Source organism: Mesitornis unicolor, unplaced genomic scaffold (genome assembly GCF_000695765.1).
Source record: "Mesitornis unicolor isolate BGI_N332 unplaced genomic scaffold, ASM69576v1 scaffold12751, whole genome shotgun sequence".
In the NCBI taxonomy this organism is placed as follows: Eukaryota; Metazoa; Chordata; class Aves; order Mesitornithiformes; family Mesitornithidae; genus Mesitornis; species Mesitornis unicolor.
In genome coordinates this window covers 16,595-42,643 of record NW_010161826.1, presented here as the reverse complement: position 1 = coordinate 42,643, position 26,049 = coordinate 16,595, and the positions used below count along the sequence as shown (strand labels likewise).

Here is a 26,049-nt window from a genome sequence, read left to right as displayed (position 1 = left end):
AGGAGATAGGCACACTGCGGGATGCTATTGGGAAATGGTCGAAAGTCTCAGCTTTCAACCCTAATTTCTCCAGTCCGTACCATGAGTTCCCCGTTTCCAAGGCATCACCGGAAAGAACAATTCCTCGTCAATGAACAGACCTCAGTGGCCTGCAGAGACTCGGTCTGTGTCCATACCATGGCACTAGACCTTCCCCTTCCCCATCTTACCCTGCCCGGCCTGCTGAGAGCTCCTGGGACGGGCGCAGACCCTTCCCTCATGAACCCTTTTGATGTAATGCACCAAAGAATGGAAAATAAGCAAGTGGATAAATGGCGGTTGACAGCAGGTACATCAGACCCTTCCTGCACTAGGAATTCATGGCGTGCCCCAGAGCCAAGTGGAGATGTGACAGCTCTACCCACCCTTGCAAGCCCTTTCCCCACAGCCCCTCGGCTTCGCTGCTCACCTTTGTCCAGGACCGGCCCGAAGATGGCCAGGCTGTCGTCGATGGTGGTGCAGTTCCAGCGGCGGCCCCGGAACTGGTGCTGGCACTCCTGGATGCCCAGCTTCACCCCCTCGGCCACGCTGGGCATGATCTCGATGTAGTTGCGGCAGAAGCGGAGCTGCTTGGGGACGAGGCCAGGGATGGAGCCGCAGAGGATGGGCTGGGACCCCAGGGAGCTGTACTGCTGACCTAGCGCGAGGGACCTGCAGGGGACAGAGGGCAGGGTGAGGGGTGGGAGACCGGCCACGGTCCTGCCCCCACCACCACCCTCAGGGGAACTGGGAGAGGCAAGGGGAACCAATAGTGAAAGGAGACAAAAACAGGGATTTCCTTGGAAAACAAGAGACTGCATGTTGAACAGCCCTGGTGTGAAAAGGACCTTCACACCTGGTCCTTTGTGAGCACAGAAGGAGGGACTCAGCTCCCCATGTGGAGCCCTTCAGCTCTGAGACATCCCCATGGGGCTGGTGGAGCTGGCAAAGGACCCGCAAGGAGCAGCCCCTGGAGGCTGGGGAATGCCCTGAGGTGTCTCAGCTCTCAGGAGCCTCTGAAGAGAGCGCCTCTAACGTGTGGCCAAGGTGGGAATCGTCCTGTCCAAGGCCAAGTTCATCAGCAAAGGGATCACCATTTACTGCAGAGAGGCTGCTGTGGGGTCAGGTACGTCAATGGACACGTCCCCGGCTGTCGTGACACCCATGCAGGTGGTCCCAGCAGAGACCGAACCACCGCGGTCGCACCCTGACGGAGATCAGCCTCTCGCTGCAGCCGTGGGTCAGGCAGAGGGGCTGGTACACAGTGAAGGTGCTGCAGGGCAGATCTGAGAGGACTTTCCTACTGCTCCAAGGAGCTGCCAACTGCCCAGCATTAAATATGTGAGTCAAATTGCCTGTTTGGACAGAAACTGTCACTGAGGGGTGAAGAAACGTTTGCTAAAGAAGCACTGAGATACTGCAATTGCTGACAAATGAGGAGAGTCCTACAGAAACTGCCTTGTTTAGGATCCAGACCATCCTGCAGTGTCCCTCCAGAACATACGGTCAAAGCCTGAGGCTGTAGTGAGGTGGAGTCGGGCTCTGCTCCCATGACAAGCGATGGGATGAGAGGAAATGGCCTCAAGTTGTGCCAGGGGAGGGTGAGGTTGGATATGGGGGAAAACGTGGACAATTCTTAAAGCACAAAACACAGCTCTGAGGCCGCAGGAGTGACAGAGCCCACGCTGTCCCCTCTCTGTCAGTGCCAGAGCCCATCCGTCACGTCCAAGGGAAGCGGCCTTTCGCACCCCTGCCCTGCTGCCCCTGCTCCACCCGCAGAAGGTGACAGGCGCATTTCCAGAGTCCCCCCGCGACCCAGGCGTTTCGCGTGCTCATGGCAGGACTCAAAGCCAGGCAGCTCCGCTGGGCTGGGAGGCTCCTTTCATCGCTGCGTGTACGAGTGTGAGCGGACAGATGTGCACATAAAGGTAGGCTTTTGTGTGTGTGCGCGAGTGCAGGGCACAACACAAGGAGCATAAGTGCCGATGGCAAACGCATGGGAAATCCCTTTTCTCTTTCTCTGCCTAATCCCTTAAGTCTCTCCGGAGTCCCGACACTGTCTGTCAGGCCAGCGACTCCTTTTGTTCCCATCTGATGGTGCCAGACACAGCAGAGCCGTGGGTCCAGCGGTCTCCAGTTGACTCCGTGGTTCCCATTGGTCTGGATGAGCTTTTGAAGCACTGGGAGCGAGCGGTCTCGTGCAGATCCTCTTCCTGTGACTGCCAACGCGTGCGTCCCACGTCCTTGAAGAGGTGACGTGTGTCTCCTCATCGCCTCAGCACGGGGCATGCTGTGCCCACCCTCTCAGCTCCATCCTTCCTGCAGAGACGGCCATCAGACTCATCTTCTGTTTGGGCAACCGGTTGGAAAGACACATGGTACCGAGGGAAATTGGACCTCGGAGTACTTGGAAGGAGCAGGATTTGGCCAGATCAGAACTGTGCCAATACGTATGAGAAGGGGTTTTTAGAGTGAACACCAGGACAGGTTTGCTGCCAGTGAGAGCAAAACCTGCTGGGCCATTTCTCCATCCCTCTTTGCATGGGCCTGGAGGCTGCGCTGCTCCACACAGGGCGCCTGGGCTGCCCATGGGGCTGGGCTTTGCCTCGGTGAGCGGCTCCTGTGGGCAGGGGTGGAACTCCATGAGGGCAATGCCCAGCTCGGCTGCTGCCTGGAGAGGAAGCAGCTTTTTGGAAAGGGGTTTGTCCATCCCCTGCCGTGTGTGCAGGGCACGGAGGTGGCTGCCTCACAGGGTTTGCTCACACGTGTTGTGCGTTCCAGTTTTGTGATAAGGAAAAGGGAGGTGAGGTCACAGGAGAGGACCGGCTTCCTGGGAAGCAGTTGGTGTTTTTCCACTCCTTTTTCTTCTGCAGCCCCATAAACCCAGTGCCATCTTTAATGGGAGCCCAGCTGCGTGGTCAGGACCCTGTTTTTTCCTGTCTCAGCCCTGGAAGATGTTGAGATTTGTGTGAGGAGGGGACTGCAGCCTCCGACGAGCTCCAAAGTGGGGCAGTGTCTGTGCTCACTGTGACTGCCTGGGGTCACTGCTGCGGTGTTTTAGTGGAAACGCAGGGAGAACGTTGCAGGGGTGCATTGCCGAGGGGGTGTTTTCCAGCTCCAAACCCAGCAGCTGAAAGCAGATGAACGTTCCTTTTTTCCCAGAGGGCACCACCAGCTGTGGAAGGAGGGCTCTGGGCTGTAGAACTGCACGGCTCCAAGGGTGCTCCTTGTGCCATGGAGCTGGGCACTCCCTGCGTTGCAGCTCTTCTGAGGGATCTCCCATGTAAACACAGACACACTACAGGGATCCTGTATCCCACCGTGCCATTTCCCTTGACTAAATCATTAGAAAGCGCCTGTATTTCACCCCTGGAGCCCCCAGCACGCCTGGAGATCCGTGCAGAGACGCACGGCTGTGAGCACTGCGCAGAGGATGCTGCTGGTGGTGATGGCACCGGGGATGAAGGGTGGGCGCAGCCGCCCCCGTGCACGTGGGCTGTGGGTCCGTAAGCACCGGGCACCCCCAGACTCAGGCTCCTTTGACTCCCCCCTGCCACGGAGCCAGAGCAGAGCTGTGCAAAGAGGGGGCTCCCTTCAGGGCCGTGCTGGGGGAGCCGCAGCACCAGTGCAACAACAACTGCTCCTCCTCAGTGCCCTGAGCATTGAGGCCAGCAGCGCTCATCAAGGGCCCCATGGATTTGGTAGAAACGAGGGTCGTTTAAACCGCGATATCTCCTTGCACAGCAACTCGGGTCACTGCAGCGTGATGTTACGAGGCAGACACCCGTCCTGCCCCTGCCCTCTGATGTCCTGGCTGTGCCCTGTATCGACCCCTGCCATCCTTACAGCGCACTGGGGGAGCTTTGGGTCACTGGAGAAAACCAGGCTCACAGCTCAGATCTGGTTTGCCCTCCGCTGTCTGGGAGAAAACCTTTATTTTTATTAGGGTTTTTTTATTGTACTAGATCTTTAGACGTATTTGGCATTTTCCAGTTCTGGGCCATGGTCTGCAATTGCACAGGCTGGCATCCCCCTGGTTTACAGCGTGGCACGATGCATTGCAAAGCAGGTTGGAAGCCAGGAGTTTTCATGCTCCTTCCCTTTCTTTAGCACCGTATGAGCCCTTCCCAGCTCCCACAAGTTTTGCCCTTTCCCCCTTCCTAGCACCACCACACGCTTGTTTTCCGGGGAAGTGAAGGGCTGTGCAAGCAGAGGTGTGTGATGGACACAAACCTGCCAGGACAGCAGACCCTGTGTTGTGGGGGTACCTTTTAGACCGTCCAGCTCAGCCGATGCGATGCTCGAGGTGCTTTTACCCAGTGGCTGACGTTCATTTTGAGCTCAGAGACGGTGAATTCCCCCCCACCTTTGCCAGAGGTGTCCTTACACACCAACAAACGCCTCCAGCTGCTCTGCTCTGCTGTCTGACCTCTGAGGGGGTATCATAGCTGGTACAATATTCATATATTTTAATTCTTGTAATTTGCTGACTGCAGCCCTTTGTGAACAGGGTAAGACGCAAATTCTTGGGTCTGTCTGAAGATCAAGAGCGGCAAGAGGGAAATTTTTGCAAGTCAAAGCATGCAATATATATGCACATATGAGCTTGAGAAATGCCAGGTCTTGACTGAATATGGAGAACAGACAAAAAGACGACAGAATTCAAATAAGGAACACTGCAGTTTGCTAGGGAGCTGGATTGCTTTAGTGAATCCCGTGCCTTTGCCCGCCATTCCCCCACTGTTTAATGTCTACTGAACGTGTCCTGAGTTCTGACCCTTTCTGTGGAGTGGGCGCTTGTGTCCCTGGTGTGAGACATCGCCGCTACCACAGACCCTCCACCAAACTTCTCTGCAAAACAGACGGGAGCTTCATTTTTTAAAAAGAGAGGTTCAACTGCCTGAGGTTAGGGGCTGCTCCTCCAGACAAGGTGAGGCTGATGGGCATGAGCGTGGGTGTAGGTTTTTCTGCATTACTGCCCTGGAAAGTCTCTGCAGACCTTGCACACCAGCGCGACGTGACCTCTTGAACAACAGAGCTGTTTTTTTCCCACTTGATGTGTTTGAAAATCACCTCATTAAACAACGTGTACGAATTGCATGGTCTGCACAAAATTCAGCAGGCCACAAAGCCAGATTCTGTCCAATTGAGATTCTTCCTTAATTCAGTCACACCTGAGGGCTAGAAACCTTTCTGAAACCTCCACAAAGGCAAAAGTTCACCTGGGAATCACTCCCAAACCTGTGGCTGCTTAGAAGGAGGTGAAGCATTGTGCGAGAGCTCTCCCAGAGGAGCAGCTCAGGGACTCTCAGTGCCTCTGGGTCCCAGGTGATTTGTGTTTATTGCCCATGCAACCCAGCGGTGCCTCCCCCTGTGGCTGTGTCCCAGCCCTCTTCCAGCAACCTCTCCTAGGAGGGCTCCATCCCTCCCCAAGGGGGACAGAGACCTTCCCAGCCACGGGCACTGCAAAGCCCAGGGGTTGTCAGCCCGTGTTGTTCAGGGCACATAGCACCGGGTGATCAGAAATTCAGCAACCTGCTCCATTTGCAGAAAAACGTTGGTTATTTCCAGCAGGAAACAAGGAGGAAGTAGTTCATGAAATGATCTTCTGGTCAGTGTAGGAGGGTTGGACAGCTTGTGCCCTGCCTGTAGCTGCAGATGAAGGGAGGAGTGCCCTTAATGCATGTACTCTTGTTTTGAGATATCTCAGAGTCACGGTGTGGTGGGGTTGATCTCTGGAGATCACCCAGTGCAACCCCCCAGAGCAGGATCACCAGAGCAGTCACACAGGAACACGGCCAGGGCTTTGGGTGTCTCCACACAAGGAGACTCCACAACCTCTCTGGGCAGCCTGGGCCATGCTCTGGACCCTCACACTGACAAAGTTTGGCCTCATCTTCAGCTTGAACCTCCTGTGCTCCAGCTTGGGACCATTGCCCCTTGTCCTGTCACTGGACATCACTGAGCAGTCTGGTCCCATCGTCCTCACCCAACACTTGAGGTATTGATGGGCACCAGTGAGATCCCCTCAGTCTCTTCCTCTCCAGCCCCAACTCTCTCAGCCTTTCCTTGCAAGTGAGATGCTCCAGTCCCCATCATCTCAGTGGCTCTGGACTGGGCTCTCTCCAGTAACTCCTTGTCCTTCTTGAGGAAATGGCCTCAAGTTGTGGCAGGGGAGGGTGAGGTTGGATCTGAGGGGAAATTTCTTCCCCAAAGGGTGATCAGGGCCTGGCAGGGGCTGCCCAGGGCAGTGGGGGAGTCCCCATCCCTGGGGGTATTTAAAAGCTAGGAGTTGAGGGGCTGAGGGACGTGGGTCAGTGGTGGGCAGGTTATCGTTGGACTCTGATGTTAAAGGACTTTCCAATCCAATGACTCTGTGGTTCTGTGACCACCCTGAATGGGTGAGCTCAGCCCCACAGCTCGGTTACTGGTGCCAGTGCCTGGGCAGCCTCCTCGGGGTGGAGAGGCCAATTTCCTTCTGAGGTCCCTGAGATGGGGGACCCCAGCCACTTCCCTAAGGGCTCGGCAAGCCTTGTCCCGAATCGCTGCTACCTGGGCGCTGGAGCAGGGGGGTGAGTCTGGCAGAGGCCACGCAGCAGGAAAACGCAGTGCCAGCGAGGGGATGGATGGCAGGGGAGGCAAGAAGAGGCTTGTCCTGTAGACAGACTGGCAGAGGCTGGATTACCTTAAACTCTGAACATTTAATCCCAGGGAGACATGGATGGAAGGAGGTTAATGGATGCAGTGATACGGCCGAAAGGGGAAGCCAGAGGAAGACAGAGCCGGGATGAGGCTCAGGGAAGCATCACGGTGAGTGCTGGGAGTTCGGCTGGGGAGGAGCTTGCCCTGCTGAGTGCGGGTGGGTGTTGGAGTGTTTGCACTCAGGGCAATGTGAGCTGTCATTTCATCTATTTCTGTCATTTCAGCTACTAAAATACTGCCAAAGGATGCCCGGTAACAACACAGCATCCCTCCTAAAAAGGACCCTCCTGTCTGTGTTTCATCTTCTTCCTCCACTCTAAATAGGGCACACAGGGGTGCAGGGGAGATGCACCACTCAAAACCCACACTTTATTTCAGTGCTTATATCATGAGATGGTTTCCTACCTGAAAGTAGGAGTTATAAATGGATGGCATGGGCAGTTTTTTCGATTTATAAACCCCAAATGTATTTTCTTCAGTCTCCCACTGACCTACCAAATAACCTGCATCGTATTTACCATCCCAAATGCCTGAATTTTGCAGATAACACCCGCTGCTACTCTTATGACCATGTGGAGGGTGCTGATCCCCAAATTCTGTCTGCTGGGCTGATCTCGTGTGCGGTCACAGGATGTTCACACCAGCACTGGGCTGAGCTCACGTGCACAGAGCAGCCACAGGATCCTCCTGCGCTGAGCGCATTTGGGCTGGGGCGAGCACAGGGCCCATGAGGGACCCCTGGCTGAATCCCCCCTCTGCCAAGGAGCCACAACCTTGGTGTCTGAGGGCTGAGTGCCAGTGGTGGGACAGTAATTCTGGGGCAGAATTTGGTTCCATGTGAACATGAGGACAAACTTTGTCAGTGTGAGGGTCCAGAGCATGGCCCAGGCTGCCCAGAGAGGTTGTGGAGTCTCCTTGTCTGGAGACACCCAAAGCCCTGGCCGTGTTCCTGTGTGACTGCTCTGGTGGTCCTGCTCTGGCAGGGGTTGCACTGGGGGAGCTTTCCAGGGCCCTTCCAACTCCTGACAACTGTGATTCTGTGCTCCCAAGCATGCAGGCTTTGGGAGCTGGGCGTTTTCCTCACTGCAGACAGGTCTGCTCTGCCTATGAGGTTAAGAGTCCCGTGCACACTCGTGTTCTCTCTGTTGGGTGCAGTTACCGTGCTCCAGAATTTCAGAAAACATTGATTTCTTTAGCTTTCCTCCTAAACTGAGTGTGGCTGACACCACAGTGATGTGACCTCCTGTTCTTCCTGTCACTGGGGGGGGTCACGTCTCCATTTTAAACCCCAATGTGCCACAGTCACTCCAGTCCCTGTCGTTACCAGAAAGGAGGGGAATCGCACTCCAGACAAGTTCCATTGGCTCCACAGAGAATTGGGGACGGACTTCTCAGATTAGGTCAAATGAACCCGTCCTTGAGTCCCAGACAGCGCCACGCACGTGGGCTTTACTTGGTGAAGGCCAACCACAGAGGATGATGGCGCGTGGGCCTCCAGGGTCTGACTAAGGGCAGGGGGTTTGTGGTGGGATTTTGGCCACATGAACTGAGCTCAATCTTGTTGGTTTATTCCATATGTTTTTCCTATCTCCTTTTGTCCTGAGGCACGGCATGAGCTGCACTGTTGTGTATGAACTGCTTGGTCTGTCTGCCCACATCCCTGCATGCACTCTACCACTGATTTGCACAGTTTTCACAGCACAGGTTGCAGCTGGGCTGGAACAAAACAAAACAAAACAAAACAAGACAAAACCAAACAAAATAAACCAAAACAAAACAGGATGTCTGACCTGCCTGCCTGACCCAGGACCCAGGTGTTCCCCCTGCCACTGGCTCTAGTTTTGGTTTCGCTGAGTTAGCGTTCTGGTGATTTAGCAAGTCAAATTGGTTTTGGCTTTGATCAAAAGAGATGCCAGACTTGACACGAGTGGATGGGTGGGGGAGTGCTTGGCGAGGAGGTGCTGGCAAAGGAGAGATGGAGTGGTAGATCTACCCCCTTCTGAGAGGAGGGGTGAATGGTTAGGGACTGTGGGACTCTTGTGAGACTGACTTTGCTGTACCAGGCACCTTCTCCCCAGGGGGAAATCAGCTGAGTTCGGCTGAAGAAATTTAAAACCCTTAGAGGACACCTAATCTGAACTTCAGTATTCATCTCTTAGATACTGCAATTGTATTTGGCATGTGGAAAGCCCAATACCTATGGAGAAGGGAAAAGAGAGTGGAGGATGCCAAAGGATGAAGCTCTTTGAGGATGACCCCATTGGTGGTCACCACTTGGCTGTGACTGCCCAGCTCTCTGCTGTGGCCCTTTGCTCTCCCCTTGCCATGGCAATGCCTTGCTTTTCCCCCAGTACCGAGGCAGGAGGTGGGATGAAAGGAGCTAGGAAGTGACCAGGTCCGGAGATGGGTTGTGAGCCAGAAACAGGGTCTAAGGCATCACAGTTCCCATCACTGACCAAACCCATGGGCCAGGACCCTGCTTACACAAAAGGACACCGTTTTTGACAGTAGTGTTAGTTCACGAGCACCCACTCGGGACTGCAGTGTAAATGTGCTGTTGGGGCACGCCAAAGCCTGGTCACAGACGTGACTTCCCTGACAGCAGACAGCTCACGGAGCAGCCGCAGCCCCTAACGAAGCTCGCGTAGGCTGTGAGTCAGCGCCATGCACAACGGTATCTCCATGAGAATGCAACCATCTCCTTTGACATTCAGCAAAGTTAAATAAGACATCCGAGGGGAAAGAGGACAGTGTCATGTTTATGAAATTGGATTACTCAGCTCCCAGGCTCTGAGGGTTGCCTACATCTTCCCTTCTGGACATATTAAGGATGGTTTTGTACTGCTGTTGCCTTCACCGAGTTCTGGCCAAGTGTTTTCTGTCTTACCCAGTCAAGAGCACATGATGCTGCAGCCATTACTGCAGTAACTGGAGTGTTTTAAGCCTCCTCCTTGTTGTAAATAGGATGTTAAACATGGGAAGGGGACAAAAGAGCAATAGCAGTGAGCTGAGGCAGTGGCTTATGTTGACAGTTTGATTAGTCTATTGGAAAGACTTCTGAGAGATTATTTAGTTACAGTGAGAAGAAGGGGAAGATTAAGACTTTCTGTCCAGCAGAAGAGGGCAAGACAATGGCTGGTGAGTGGGAATTCAGACCAGCAAAATGCAAAGGCACAAGTTGCAAAGAAAAAGACAAACATCCAACACTTGTTGCTGAGTCCCTAACACTGGGTGTCTTCAGATCCAGCCTGTGCTTTTCTGAAAAGAACTGTTTGAGCCAGTACAAATGAATTCCTCGCCCTTGGGGGAAAAGGATCAAATTCGGTGGTCCCAGCACACAGCCCTGCCTGGTTTTGTAAGGAGGATTTTTTTCCCTGTCCTCTGCGTTGCTGATGGTGTGTGATGCCGCAGTATTGCCCCTACATTCAAGGAGCACTGAGGAAGATTCCTCTGTCCCCTGCAGGTTTTTTTGCTGGATCTGCTCTGTTTCTTTCTGATCCAGACAAGCTTTGTAAATAAACCTGCTTTAAACATTTTTCAGGTGCTCTGCCTGCAGCTGCTGTTGCAGAAGCATCCATAGTCAGCAAGCACCAGTGGACACCCGGAGGCTGGTCCCACCACCATCCCCCCCGTGCCCTGCAGTGCCTGTCGCAGCACCTTCCTCAGTCTCAGCGGGGTTTTGAGTCCTGATGACACAAGTTCTGCTATGGGCCCCAGAGCAGTCCCGCATCTCAACCTGGGCCAGCAGCACCTTCAGCAACGCTGTGTAGTGTCCCCGGGCCAAACCTGGGTGAGCTCAGCGATCAGTCACAGTTCCTGCAGACCCTTCGTGTCTCTCAGTTCCTCATCCTCACCAGGGATCATTTGCCCTGGAGACAGCACATGTCAGACATTCCCAAAACTACGTCTATGCCACCAGCATGAGTCTTGCCCTGCACACCCTGGTGTCCTGGTTTACTGGGACAGAATGTTAGAGCCAGTTTTCTGTTGAGGAGAACTGCAATTCTGTAAAGACTACAACACTCCATTTCACGGGAACAGAGCTGATGATAAGACCTCATGGTACAAATACAACCCCTTTCTCTAGTCACAGAATTACTCAATAGCCAACATTGCTCCATGCTAGAAATTCTTCAACAGTGTGTTGTTTCTTTCAGGGGCCCAGCACTGAGAAGCACCAGAGATGGACAAGATGTGGTTGGAAATCTATTTTGAGCCTCAAAGTGCTGATGGTTCAAGAAATAATGAGATTCAGATGATTGTGTCAAGCACTGAACGAAGAGACAAAGGGCAGACCAAGATACTGGCTGGCTGTTAAATGACTTGTGCACAGGAGTTCTAATCAGGCAGCATAATAAGCAGATAACCCCCTCATGGCCAGCAGCTCTATCTAAAGGCAGAATCAATGTGTTGCTGAACATTGCAGTCATAAGAAGAGAGGAGAATTGGGAGCAAACCGGCAAATGGAGAGCAGTGGATGTTATCTACCTCAGCTTGAGCAAGACCTTGAGATGATCTTCCGTAGTATCGTGATGGGATTACAGATGAAATATGCAGTGGTCAATGGCTCAAAGTCTGATTGGCAGCGGGTTATGATGGGTTGGAAGGCAGGGCAATTGTTCAGAAGCAGTGTTCTCTTATAACTGCATTTGGTGAACTTAAGCTGTTAATGACCTCTAGAGAAGAATACAGAAACATCCAGAAAAATCCTGAATTAACAGATTAATTGGAACCTCATGAAAGTCAACAAAAGCAAATGCAAAGTCCTGTGACCCAAAGATGATCCCTTCAGCTGGAGGCACTCTATGATACGATGATTCAATGAGCACTGTGAAAGCCTGGTATGCAAACCCACTTAGAGTGTGGCCGTGAAGCTCATAGTGATGGATGCTTTCCTCTCAACTAGAGATATCTAAAAGCCCGTAGTCAAGATTGCAGCTGGTTGTGCTGGTCCCTCCTCCAGTGAACAGAGAAGAAAAGGCAGCAATGAGAGATTACTTTCCATTGCACTCCAGGAAAGTACCTGAGACTGGAGACTGACTCCATTGGTGCCTCATCCATCAATTCACATTGAAACGATGGCTGGATTAGGGAACGCACGTTTAGGTGTCCCCATTATGGACATCAGTAACTAAGCTAGTTACTCAGGCTCTCTTCATAACAAATGGAGAAAACGATGCACTTTCAGAACACGATGCACTGACCTGTTTTACCTGTTTACCTCCGGATGAGGTTTTCTGGATTGCAGTCTAGACATGTGGTCTAGACACTTGGTTTTGAGTTGTGCCTAGACATCTGTCTTGGATGGCTCTTACTGACTTTGCATCCCCACCAGAGCTGGATGAGGCTGCGAGCACAAGTCCTGAAGGGTGCATTACCTTTCTAAAAGGTCAGCAGGAAAAGCCAACATGCTGTTAGAAAAGCCACAGAGACGTTTCTCACACAAGCCAGCGCAGGAACACGGCCTTACCCACAGCAATGCCCTGTGAAAGCCAGAACCCTGCCCACTATTGACAGAGCAAATCAGAAAAGCTGTTTTTGGAAGCCTTGAATATTGTGAACTGTGCCTTTTAGTTCTCGTTGCTCAGGGAGGGTTTCACTGTAACAGAAATAAGGATGCTCAGTGAACAGACCCACCCAGGGCTGAGTCTGGTCCCACTGATGGGATGGCTCCAACTGTCTGCCCAGCTCTGTTTTTCTCTCCTGAGCCATTTGATGGACTTCGTCCTCAGCTGCCCTGCCCGCGTCCTTGAAGGGGCAGCCTGGCCCCATGTCCTTCGTTAGTGTCAACCCTCTTTGTGGTCTCCGTGTTACCTTCACTCCCTTGAAACTGCTCTCGTTCTGCATGATCCTGACCTCCACATCCATCGTGTTCAGTGCTTCCACATCACATCGCCAGCCACTCCCTGTTCTTCTGGTCCTTGTTCCTTATGTTGGGTGACTGCTGCTCCCACCTCAGCCCTACTGCTGCCTTTTGAGCTGGGCAAGCCTGAGCCCTGGCAAAGGTCTACTCCAGCCCCACTGCTGGGAGAACTGGCTTTCAACCCCTGCTTGACCATGGGGTGAGTGAGTGGGCGGCAAGAGGCACAGTCACCCCCACCCCAAAGCTTGTGTAGCTTGGTGAGGTATTTCCTCAGCTGACCCAGTCAGCCAATGTTCACATTTGCATATGTTTTCCATATTACCACTCACCAGAATTTGGTGGTGGTGACCACAGTGTCTGCCTGGCCCTAGAAGCACCTTTTTTACTGCAGCGTGGGGGCAAGGCAGTCCTGGGAGCAGAGCAGGACAGGATGGGTGTGCAGAGAGGGATCATGGCTGTAGTGTTGGTGGCCTTGGAGCCTGCTGGTGACGTGAGCAGTGCTCAGGAGGAACTGGGGACAGGACCTGCCAGCTGCTTAGATCAGACTGGGTGTGATGCATGGTACGGTTGAGACCTCAGGGCTTCAGTTAGCCTGGTGGAGAAGTCCCTCTCCCAGCAAAGGAAGCTTTGTCAAATCCCCCCTCGCTGGGTCTGTGGGGTTGCCCAGACAGAGCAGAGAGTGGGGTCAGACCTGAGCCATTCACCTGCACCGAGGCCGGTTCGCTCTCATGTCAGAAGCTCCTTGCCCGAGGAGTCCCCACGACAAAGAGCTTCAAGACGGAGCAGGCAGATCCCTCCAGTCTACTGTAATTTCCCTTGTCTGAGCATGGCGTTCGAGCACACGAATCCGCTGCCGCATCCCTTGCATTATCTCTCTGCCCACTGGCGTGTGGATTAGTGTTGCTGCAGCAACAGCACTTTTGTAAGATGAGCCCATTCTGGGAGGGCTGCTCCAGTTTGGGTGACTCAGGGCTCTGTCATGGGCTTGAAAGTGATTTGGCATCTGCCTCCACCCCTTTGTCTTGGCATCGCACACTGCTCGGCTCTGGCTTACTTGCCAGCAAATGCTGGAACGATGGGGGGGTAGGGCTTGGGAGCCAGTGTCTGCTTCTCTTCCTAACAAATGCAGCCTGAATAAAGTTGCTGACAAGGGTGCGTGTCCAGGAACCAGGCTCCTTTATTTCGTGTATCAGATATAAATGTTATGTTCAGCAATGCCTGGTCAAAGCAATGTCACTCTCAGTTTAGAAAACACAATCAAGTGATTTGCCATGGGAGAGAATCTATTCTGCAGGGACTGTGATAATATTATTCGTCCAGGAATTTACATAAATGCATATGATTTGCATATGCAAATGCAGGCTTCCAGGCTGTGGCCGCAATAAACACAGCAGGATTTTTCAGCACTGCAAAACCTTTCCTCTAAAGAGAGAGACGCTGACATTTGTTTGGAGACTTGCTCGCTCCAAATCGGCGAGTCCTGGCAGGGCCATGGATTTGCATGGGCGCTGTGTGCGACCAAGGCCACCCCATTTGTCAGCGCTGCGCCCCCTCGCCATCCTCCCACTGCCAGTCCTGCCTGCAAGGCATTCCCAGCAGAGGACAACCCACCACTCAGATCTGGCTTCTTCCCTGCCTCCTTCGCCAAAGCTGGCACCAATGGAGGGAAACATTTCCTGGGAGGAGATGGTGAGACACCCAATCCAGAATGGAGCACTGCAGAAATTGGGGGAAGGAACACAGACCTCTCCACCCAGGCCAGCGGGGATGCTGGTCATTGGTGTTGGTCAGCCAAGCCCTCTCCGTGTGCCCCCAGTTTGGGGTGTCACTTTGGGGAGGCCTTGGTGGTGGCTCCCCTCAGTAAGTGGTGAGTGCCAACTGTGGAAATCACCCACTGGAAGCCACCAACTTTGGCATTGAAAAGTGCCTGCGCAGTGCTAAGATACTACGGAAACATCCATGGATGAGAATTACTACATCTACCCAGCCATCCCACAATTTGAGGTGTGATCTGAGATGGATGGCTGGGCTGCCTTTCTTTGGAGAGTCCTTCACCGTGCCCTGAGACCAGGACTGAAGAAAACAGGGGTGATTCTGCTCCTGTAAACAGCCTGAGGTTAGGCCAAGGACGTGCTCTGGCCCACAGGAGTGGGTGCCATGGTCTCACACCGAGCTTAGCTCTGCCCATCTGGGCAGTACAGCTGGGACTGAGGCACCTCGTTCTGTCTTATCTGGATGCGTGGATCTGGAAGTGTCAGATACAACATGGAAAAGCTGCATTGAATCTCCAGGAAACCAGATCCAGAATTAGCCCTGGTGGTTCACTGTGGTGAAGAATTACGCCTCTGCTATGCTCTTTCCATGGAGAGCAAAGCAACACTCAGAGTGGAGGGGTGCTGGGCTCTAGAAAGATTTGAGACACAAACTGCCATGAATATTGCAGAAAACATTGAACCATCTGACACACTGGGTCTGCTTCAAAGGTCAGAGTAGTCAGTGCTCTGCCTTCTTCACAAGTAATGTAGGGAGACACCGTGAGAAACGAGGCAAGGGTAAGTGGGGGCTGTTTGAAGTTGCAGCATTTGCCTTCTCAGGTCACCGTGATGTGTGATGAAGCCTCGCTTTCCTGGAAATGGCTAAACATCTTCCTGCCAATGGGAAGTATCGAGTGCATTCCTTATCTTGCTTTGCCTGTGTGTGCAGCTTTTGCTTTATCCATTAAACTGTCTTTATCTCAACCCATGGGTTTTTGGACTTTTACCGCACCGATTCTCTCCCCATCCCACTGGCAGGGAGTGCGTGGCTGTGCGGTGCTCAGCTGCCTGCCCGGGCTGACCCACAACAGGTTCTCACTCCTGAGAAGTCCTCGTCTCTTCCTAGGCACACTCTTGCCATCATCCTTGATCTGCATTCACTCGTAATTGTCTTTCTCCAAGCTGCACACCTAAATATTGTCTCCTCACCTGAAGGGACTCAGCCCTTCAAGTTCCTTGCTGCTGTTGGCTTGTCTGTTTGCTTCTTTCATTTGATAGAACAGTTTTGGGAAGTGCAATTATCAGATTGTACACAGACCTCAGGATAGAGTAATAAAATAAATAATGACATGCTGATATTTTCTGTTTTGAGAACAAATACAGCAACAGCTCCTAACAGACCTTTTCTATTGCCTATCAATCATCATGGTCCCAAAACTCTGGGTAAGAGAGCGTGCAGCACGGTACCAGTTCTGTGGATGTGGGTTAGTGAGCACTGAGCCGCCAGCTGCAAAGAACTGTTCAGAACAATGTCCATTTCCAAGGTGGTTGTAATAGAAAGCCTGGCCTATGTCAATATTTGCAGATTTGGGACCCTTTTCCCAATTTGCACTGTTTCACAGTCACCTGCAATTAATCTGCTTTTTTATTATCCACTGTCATCCCTTCCTGTCTTCTGTGGCCACCCTGAGCAACGTGTTACATTTGCAAACGTCATCACAGCACTGTTCCTCCATCACAATCCTTTTCAATGTGTTGGACAGCCCTTGCAAAGCTCCCATGCCAGCTCCTTATCAATGTAAAAAATCACCTTTTCCGTATTTTTTAACAAATAATCTGATCTGAAGTCATGGGAATGATACTTTTGGTCAAGAATAGAGAAGAATCTATCTGAAAACATACAGATAACTGTAACTCGGTGTACAACATAAACTACTTGTCAAACAGAAATCAGAGGGATTTCATTAAAAAGTTATTAAAGCACATTTGGGTGCTACCAAAGGTAATGAGGCCAGAGCACATACAATGTAATAATCAGTTAGAAATTAAAAAAGTAACTGAAAATCTCTTGCAATAATGAAAACAAAAGAAAAACATAACTATTGAGAGCATCAGCAGTCGTGGGAAGCGTGCATTAGGAAATCAGGTGAAAAAGAGATATCGGAGATGAGGGATTTGCACAGCTGAGGAGCAGGATATCTGTGCTGTTGGCTGAAATCGGGGCTGGGGGCTGGAATGGTAATTCTTACAGGAAAATAAACCATTGTGAGGTTTGCAGATGAGTCTGGACACAGCTGCATTGTACCTGCAGATGGTGGCAGTGATCTGATGGGCTGCGGGCATTTCACCCCTCTCCTGGGCTGCCACCATAGACCAAGGAGCAAACCTGGTGCTCGCCTCCTTGGAGACCTTTGCAGGTGAAACCCTGCGGTTGTGCCACTGTCAGTGGGGTCATAACTGGCTGGGATGGAGCTACCTGCGCCATCTCCAGTGGGAGCAGAGGAGTGGGCAGCAAGGAGCTGAATGGCGCTGGTCACAGCCCCACTGCAGCTGCGGGAACCCCTGTGACGGTTTGCAAGGGTCACTGCAAATTTCTTAATTGTGGTTGTTCACAGTTGCTAGAAAATTGCCACAGGAAACCTGGTTGGCTGTGAGACATAAAAATGGGCTCAGAATTTACAAAATCAAGATTTTATCACCTAACACTCACCCCTGCTGGTTTAAATCTGGAGGATCTATTTGTTGTAAAGGTGGAGGAAGATCTCTTGTTGGAGCCGAGGCAATGCTAGAGGGGCTCAAGAAAAGCATTTCTCACTGAAAAATGAAAGGTGCGAGTGCTGGGAAATGTGCCAGTTAGACTTGATTAGATTTGTAAGCTTAATTAAAACCAGGCAGGTTCAGAGAATTGTGAAAAAGACAAATTAGTAAATTAGCAAATCAGGAAATCTATCTTTAGAAAAGGCATTAGAAAGAGTTTGACTCCTTTATCATAGCAAATTTGCTCATCAAAGTATAGCTCTTTCACATTTTCAGAGACAGCAAAGCAACTACACCAACAGTCCTGGTGATCAACATTTTTGCTGTTATAGGGTAAATATTCCATGTAAGGGTGGCAGAGCATGGCCCAGGCTGCCCAGAGAGGTCGTGGAGTCTCCTTGTCTGCAGACACCCAAAGCCCTGGCCGTGTTCCTGCGTGACTGCTCCTGGTGATCCTGCTCTGCAGGGGTTGCACTGGGGGAGCTTTCCAGGTCCCTTCCCACTCCTCACATTCTGTGGTTCTGTGTGAACATGAGATATAACTGTCTATATATGGGTTATATAAATTACACAGCCGAGTTCCCAACAAACCCTTCCCATCTCAGATCCTTTAGGAAAATCACCGATGGATCCACTGAGCCGTACTGGGAACAGAAGAAGAATGAGATTATGGACATATGCACGAGCTGGTTAACATCAGATTTGTCTCATCCCAGCAACAGCCAGTGGAAAGCGGGTGTCCGGTTTGCAGCCATGGGGTGGCTGCATCTACCAGCAGAGGACAGAGACGATGTGATTTCGTTGTTTCCAAGACCAGACCTAAGACAGACTCTGGAGACCTATGCTATGGACAGTCACTGTCTCTCCATCAGCAGCAGACTGTGCTTTGGTGAGCTGCATATGGCAGGATCCTGCCTTTCTGGGAGAGAAATCCCACCACAATTAGTTTGCTATAGATTAGTATTTTGAGAAGTAGCTTGTGACTTTTTAGAGCGCTGCCAGGTTGAGCACTATTTCCACTACGAGCTCCATTTAGAGCCATTGCCTTTAGGAAACCGAGAGTAGGAATGTGCTGAAAGAGAGCAGCATTATCAACCTACTGGATTTTGATTTCCCAAGTGTTACCTGATCTCCTGAGACACGATCACCAGGGTGACCCCCTTGGTGGATGAGGGAAAGGCTGTGGATGTTGTTCACCTGAGCTTCAGTAAAGCCTTCAATACTGTTCCCCACAGCATTCTCATGAACAAACTGGTTCAGAGTGGCCATGAAGGCCAAAGCCATCCTGGCCTGCATCAGGAATAGTGTGGCCAGCAGGAGGAGGGAAGTGATTGTCCCACTGTACTCGGCACTGGTGAGGCACCTTGAGTCCTGTGTTCAGTTTTGGGCGCTGCAGCGTAGGAAAGACATTGAGGAGCTGGAGAGGGTCCAGAGAAGGGCAACAAAGCTGGTGAAGTGTCTTGAGAATGAGTCTTGTGAGGAGCAGCTGAGGGACTGGGGGATGTTTTACTGAGATCTGGCAAAAATTTCAGAACAGGTTTGAGTTGAGCCACATTGCCATAGATACTACTTGGGCTCAACACAAGTCAGGCAGATTGGATCCACAAGGCTAAGAGAGTGTTAGCAGTGAGACCTATCTAAACAAACACCTTTGCTAACACAACTGACTGTGGTTGTTGTGTGTTAAGCATTCACTGATTAAAGCAGCTTGGTTCTCATGATGCAAGAGCGGTACTGCTGTCCTGTTCACATTGGGATTTCTGTTGGCAGACAGACCAACAGCTTCTGTGTCTGAACAGTAGATGAGATGTATTTCTGGATGGCTGACCCACCTGCTGAGCTTGAGAAACTGAGGTTTGTGGCACACACCAGATGAAGGCATTTTCCAGATGAATACATGATGGGGATAACTGAAAGTACAGTGAATTATAGCTGCATATTTTCAGTACATAACACTATTCTATATTCTCTATTATTTCATATTTAAGGTTTGCTTTTTCTCTCTTGGCAAAGCCAAGAGGTTGTCTGGCACTATGGAGAAAAGATTGGCTCCGTCTCATTTCTAAGAGCCCTTTCAGAAGCCGTAGGCTGCTGCTGAACAGCACCGTGCTTCCTCTTGGCCAGGGTAAATGAGCCCAGACCGCACCACCTCTCCTGGTGGGATATGTCCCAGCTCCTCACCATCTTGGCTGCATCCTCTGCCCACTCTCAGGTTTCTCTGCATCCCTCCTGAGCTGCTTCTCAAGGCAGTATTGCAGGTGCCCAGGTGCCAAGCAGAGGACGACAGCTCCCCTCAATCTTCTGCTCGCACTGATCCTCCCGGTGCAGCCCAGCACACAGCTCACCTTGTTTGAGATGAGCACAGCCGTGGGTTTGTATCCCTGCTGGTAACCATCAACACCAGTTTTCCCCACCTGCGTTCACACAACAGGGCAGGTGGGGTCTGAACTTTCTACCCTGACCACATCAGAGTGAATGTTGGCTTAGGGCTGGGGAAGCAAGTCAGTGTGCAGAACAGCTGGCATGGAATTCACCCGTCGGGGGCACCCCCCAGCCACCCCTCAGCTAAGAGTACCAGAAGTACCCCCCGAATTTCCAGTGCTATTGCATGGGGTCCCTTAGGCAGGTGCTTCGCTTTGTCAAATGCTGCTTTTAATGAAGGATTCAAATGAAAAGCAAACAGTTTGCAATTAAACTGCCTCTTAAAAGCTCTTTGTGACCACTTTAATCTACTTCTGAATTTAGCTACAGGAATGGCAACAGAGATTTCTGACTTAAGGACAGAAACACCTTTAAGTCTTTGTGTGAGTTGGAGCCCTTCTCCCCGTGTCCATCTGGCTCCAGGCAGGACAGAGCGGACCCCTGGGACCGGGACACTCCAGAAGACGTAGATGGTTGGGTTGTGAGGGAGTGAGACTTCCTGACACTTAGGGAAACGTGTACATTTCTTATTGCTCTGTACTCGTGTGTCCTAGGATCGCTCTGAAGCTGTTACCAGACTCTGGACCCTCCTGCATTGCCCTCCGCCATGTAGGAGAGGGAGAAAACCAACAGGAGATGCTGACACTGCCAAGACCAGGGGTATGCTGGGGTTCACAAGGCTGTATGTCCTCAGAAGCTCTTCTCTGGCAATGTTTAGGGTGATCTGTGTGTGTTTGCTCTGCGGGACAGGCAACGACTCTGAATTTCAGCTTGAAAAGCTCTTGCTTCCATGGCATAGACTACCCATCCCATTTGGGGATACAGATTTCCACAGGCCATGCCTGGCTGCAGAAGATGCTGAAGAAAACCTTTAAAACCACAAGATCCTGAGCATTTGTGGCCATTTAGTTACTGACCTCTGCTTTCCTGAGTGGCCACACGTCACCCCAGCACCTCTCCTTGGCACCTCTGGCCTGGCTGTGGTCCCCAGGCAGCGTCACCGCAGCCCTGTCGGACAAGCTCTGGCTCATCTCGGGGCAGCATTGCCCACCGCCGGGTGTCAATCCCCCTGCGGCAGCGGCAGCGGCAGCACAGGGTGACGGGCGATGCATGCGTCAGCTCCTCCAGCTCACAGCTTCACGTGCCAGCGCAGGCCGCTGGTGGAGGTGGTTTGGCTTCGTGTGCCAGAGCGGGAGCCAGAGCAGCACCTCTGGGCTTGCACGGCGAGTGCCGTCAGCTCTGTCACTGACAAACTCCATCATTATCTTAGTCATGTTTCCACACAACTGGCTGCGTTTTGAGCTGCAGGAAAATTATACGTGGGATCAGTTTCTTCCTTTGTAGTGCTACAGTAGCTGGATTTGCATCAGGAAACCCACTCTCATAGTCTGGCGCTGCGCTGCAATTTTATTCCTTTTAAATAAAGCTTTAAGGACCACATGCCTATAACAAAACACAGGCTACAGGATATAAGTGTTCTGAACCTTCAGAGAATGAGGAAAACCAAGTCTGCCAAGAGGATGAAGTCTCCCATTCGTTCCAGCAAGGTGAGACACTGAAAGCTAAAGGAGACGAGCTACGTGTCACCTCAGACTGCATCTACATGCGGATGGTTTTCACAGACAGGTTTCTCCTAACGAGGAAGCTACTAATGAGGGACCAGTGGGAACATGTCTTTGAGTTTCTATCTGCCTCCTCCTAGGGGCCCAAGGCCACTGGGATCCTCAGCCAAAGACTCCCCTGAAAACATTTCTGAGGGGTAGAAATAAGAAGTAATAACACACAATGGACAAAGCCTTTCTTCCTGTTGCCAAGTCAGCTCTTAAAGATCAACAAACGCTGGGTGGGAAGGTGCCCTCGGTGAGAGTCACATTTTTTGGGCAGTGACCTATTCATTCTACATCTTGAGAAATTATGAGAGGAGCGGGGCTGAATTATTTACTCCCTGTTTACACCAATGACTCCAAACCTGGTTCCTGTCTCTGGGCTACTGACACACCAGAGCTTTTCAAGGCTCCTTGGTGAATGATGCTCATGAAGAGGAGAGAATTTGGTGTTTGCTCTCAGTTCTGTCCCTGATTGACGGCTTCGTCCCCTGCACAGGTACCAGCATCCAGGGAGCATTTTCCAGTTGTTTCTCTGTTGGACTGCACTGACACAGCTCTGGACATGGGTCAGATTTTCATCTAAACTCTCTCAGGACATTACCAGAAAGGCCTCGGCCCATCCACCAGTCTGTCTATATGCTGCATTGACCAATCTCTCATGCCTTGATGCCCCCGACCCCAATGACTCAGACTTGGTCTGTTATCCATGCTGCCATCGGGGTATTTGGGATTAAAACATGACTGCAGGTGTGATCAGTGTCACATCTCTCCCGCTGGCACCTACAAAGAGTGATGGTGTGACCCATGTCTGCTGCCTGCGGGGGCTGGGGCACCAGCCGTGGCTCCACTGACCACTTTGCTTCCATCCATGCCAGCCCTGAAGGGAAAGCAGCAGCCCTGGTCTGCACGGCCTCACCACATCGCTCCCTCTGTTCCTTCTCTGCATCTTTTAAAAGCAGTTAAAACCCAGACAGCACAAGGGTTGGACACAGAGCTGAGGAAGCTCTTATTGGCTCCAGCTCCTCTTGTCAGCACTCTCAGAGGCAGCATTTAGATGACCTTTTCCCATCCGTGCCACATTTGTTCATTTTCACTGCTGTAACGGGGTGTAAACACACGAAGAAGGGTTAAACCTATGGCAGAATCCCATTGCTGCTCACTGAAGGTCACATCTGCAGTCTGCGCTACCCCTGGGCCTTGCTCAGACACTGCCTGGGAAAGCGCTGGTTGTTTGGGGACAGGACAGTGCTGCAAACTCCCTTCCTGGCTTTGCAGCCCAGAGTGTTCACCTTCCCGCAGCCGCGCAAGCCTGGACACTGCAGATCTGTCTTTGCATGGCGAAGTCCTTCCCTGTGCTCGCTGTTTCCCCGTGCTGAGAGCCGACTGCCGGAGCCTCACTGCCTGGTGTGTAGCGATTCACCACCGAGGCCAAGGCAGGACCCGATCCCCAATGTGAAGGTGTGTGAGCCAGAGGGCTGCTGCTGGGCTATGCTCTCTCTGGATAACACAACCAGGCGGACAGCAAACCCTCAGCAGCTTCATCTTTTTGCTTTTATCCCTTCCACTGTGCTGCCATCGACGTCCTGCTTGCCGGCATTGTCTGACTGCACGGAGGAGCAGCCAGATTATCCCAGCCACCCCTAAACCCATTTATGAGGTGCTGAGACCCCTTTCTCATTGCAGCTCTTTTCCTTGTGCACGTTCAGACACTTCCTCCTACAGGAATCAACATTTTTCCCATTTATGCCCCAAAGCAGAAATTATCTGTTTTGATTTTTTCTGCCAAAATATTCCCTAGACAGTGGAAAAATACCCAGAGAGACTGCACCAGCAGGACCAGGCACTGTCTGTCAGCAGTCTTGGGGTCCTGCAAGACAAACAGCCCTGCATTCGGCAGAGGTGGGTTTGGCTGAGGATAGGAAAGCACTGGTGATCTCTGGTCCAGCCTGGCCTGGAGGGGTGCAGGGGTGCAGGAGTGCAGGGGACTGGGCTGATGCCGTGCCCCATCTTTGCTTTGCTCCCCCTGCCCTGGGGCATGTGGGACTCATCCTCCAAAGTCTGCCCTGTACCTGCCTAAAGATCAGTGGGTCAGGCAGACAACAGGAAAAAGGCGCTTTTTCTTAGGAATATATACCACATCCTGCTAGAACACACAGTGCGTAAGAACTCAGCAGATATTCAAAGCCCCCGGTGGGACTGAGGACACAATTAATTTTGTGTGCTGTGAGAAGCATTGTCTGTGCCTGAGCCCCGACCCCAGATATTTCTGCCCTTCTGCTCCCCCCGCCTTCAAGACTCCTCTAAAACCCTGCACCGTTTTCGATAGTCCCTCAACCCTGCATGGGGCATCTCATCACACCCTGACGGCGCAGCGGGGACTCTCTGACAGCTTGGCATTGCCAGAATCTCCAAAAGATGTGCAAGATGCAGATCTATTGAATGAAATTCTGCAGATAGCTTGTTTGACTCCCTTCTCTCCCGCGGATGCTGCTTGCCGTGCCCCTGGTGTTTCTGTCTTACATGTCCTCTGTATTATTCATTTTGGGTGAACTCATCAGGATTTTGGAGAAGACAAGGACATGGTGCAGACACCTTTCTGCAGCATCTTCTCCTGAAAACAGGGAGGGACTTTTTGTTCACAGGGAAAACCCAGACCCTTTCGCCAAGACGATTTCGGTTCCTTGCTCTGAGAGCCAGAACCCTCCCTGGTTCGGCCGTTAAATCCCGATTCCTATCACAGCCTGAGCAGGTCAGGAGCTGGCGAGGCCCTGGGACAGCCCGTGTCACGGCGCGGTGCCACTGCCCCACGCGGATCCTCCCCTTTAGACCCAGCCACACAATTCTGACCTGTTCCACAGCCACTGCGCACCCCCGTTCAGACGCACCGGTCCCCATTTGGAGGAGAAAAGGGACATAAGGGGTCACAGTGATGCTGTCCGAATTTCAGGAGGCTCGGGTCCTGAAGTTGGGCAGCCACGCTCAGGGCGAGGAAATAATTTAATTCTTCAGGAAAACATGCTGTGATTTAGCCATTGCATGAACCTGCGCAGCTTTTAAACGCTTCCTGAGCGTGGACTTCTCATTGTGTTCTCAGTCTTTCTCTACTGGAACTGCACATTTTCGTTCTCAAAGTCCACGGCAATAAGTGGACTATTAAAAATAATTCGGCTTTTCCCTTCTGGTCTCTAAATACTCCCAGACATGGCAGTGCGTTTCCAAGTTCACTCCCACCTACTTCTTGCCATCTCCATGTTGGCACTGAAAGGATCTAATTCAGGAATAAAAAAGGGACTTTTCTGGAAGGGCGAAAATAACCCAAGGATCTCAGCAGCACCAAATTCCAGCATCTCCCTCTTTGCCCTGTAATCACTGGGCTGGCAGTCCCCACCTGGCACATACAGAAACTTAATGAGATATATTCCAACGAGAATGAGGAGAGAAATTAACTGAAATATTTTGTTATGCAACTCGCTGCCTCCTGTGTTGAAACGACCCGAAATATTTCGTTTCGCATTATTTGCTCCAAAGTCCCTCAGATTACATTTTGTTAATGTATTTATGTGTAAGCTGTTATTTCAAAAATAAGTAACTCAGATTACTTATCAGCCACGCCATAAGATGTCACCATTTCTTTCTCAAAATATTTTCATCATTACTGCAAGGAAATAAGTGACATGTCCATGATTAAAAACAGCAAAATCTGTCTTTGAGGAATTTTTACTAATGGGTATTTTCTCAGGTGCCATTTGCGTTCCCAGCTTATTTGCCGGGCTAAATTCACATGACAGAATGCAACAAAAGAAGAGAAAGAAGTCCAAAAACTGCAGCAGCCAAGAAGAAAATAGAATTAATTTTTGTTTTAAAAGGATCAATCACGGTTTAATGGAAAGGAAGAAAATACCTGCTACACGGCCATGCGACAGACGGAATTCCTATTGCACAGGAAAATAAAATGCATCCTTTTTACATCTAAAACAAATGCCTATTGCTACAGTGACGAAAATGGAGAAATTAAGAGTGGTGGGGAAGACTCCATTTGCGCAAAGGGAAACCTGGACGTTGCCCTTTAAAAATACCCCCAAACTTTTCATTAATTGCCACCCGAATCTGAAGAATTTGTGCTTAGAATCAAACATGCAACCGTGGCCAGCGCAGCAGGGCGAAGGGCGAAGAGGAAGGAACCCGCATACACACAGCCCCTATAGCTAATAATTAATTAATTCATTAATCAATCACCGAAAAAGGGAAGGGGGAGGAAGAAATCTTACCACCAAATTGGGTAACCGGCTAGGACCTTTGTGCCATTGAAGAGAAAAGATAGAATTAGTCCGAGCAGGTGGTAATCCATCAGTCCAGGCTGGTGCAAGGGGAAAATCTCAGCGAAGTTTTCAGAAAAACATCAAGTGCGGAAATGAAGAATCCCCCTCCCTCCCGAAAAAAAAAATAATAACAAAAATAGTTGAGCAAAGTCCCTCGTGGCGCGGATGACTTTCTGGCTTGTCAGAAACACACCTCTCCAAGCCTTTTCCCTGTAGATCATCCAAAAGCGTCTATTAAAAAGTGCAGGGCTTGGGGATGTCAGCAGGCAGCCAATCAGACCGCATGGCCCAAGGTAAGGGATGAGTCTCGGCTCGGGCTGTCAATCACGCTCTCCTCCCCCTCCACCCCACAACTTTGTTCCTCGCCTGCACAGACAAACCCTCTTCGCAGGGACTTTACTGGGGCAGTGAGCTCTGGGGAGTTGTTATTTGGTTTATTTTTTTATTTTCTTTTTTAATTTCGCTTAGAAACCTGGGATGAACAGACCCCGCTTCTGGCTTGGTGTGCCAGGACTTCGCAAGGTAAGGCTGTGATTGCGCTTCGTCTCGTGGTGGGGGTGAGATAGACAACTTATTCTGTGGATGGAGAGGGAGGCGAACATTAACCC

At 51.2% G+C, this 26,049-nt stretch overlaps 1 protein-coding gene across 1 annotated transcript in view; it reads right to left on the bottom strand.

The window, feature by feature from the left end:
- Window positions 1-25,471, bottom strand: part of LOC104547664 (proto-oncogene Wnt-3-like) — a 32,302-nt gene extending 6,831 nt beyond the window's left edge. The window contains 2 exon segments of the mRNA XM_010193459.1: window positions 449-690; window positions 25,391-25,471. Coding sequence (XP_010191761.1) covers window positions 449-690; window positions 25,391-25,470 — 322 coding nt within the window. The 5' untranslated portion in view covers window position 25,471.
- Between the last annotated feature and the right edge of the window lie 578 nt (window positions 25,472-26,049).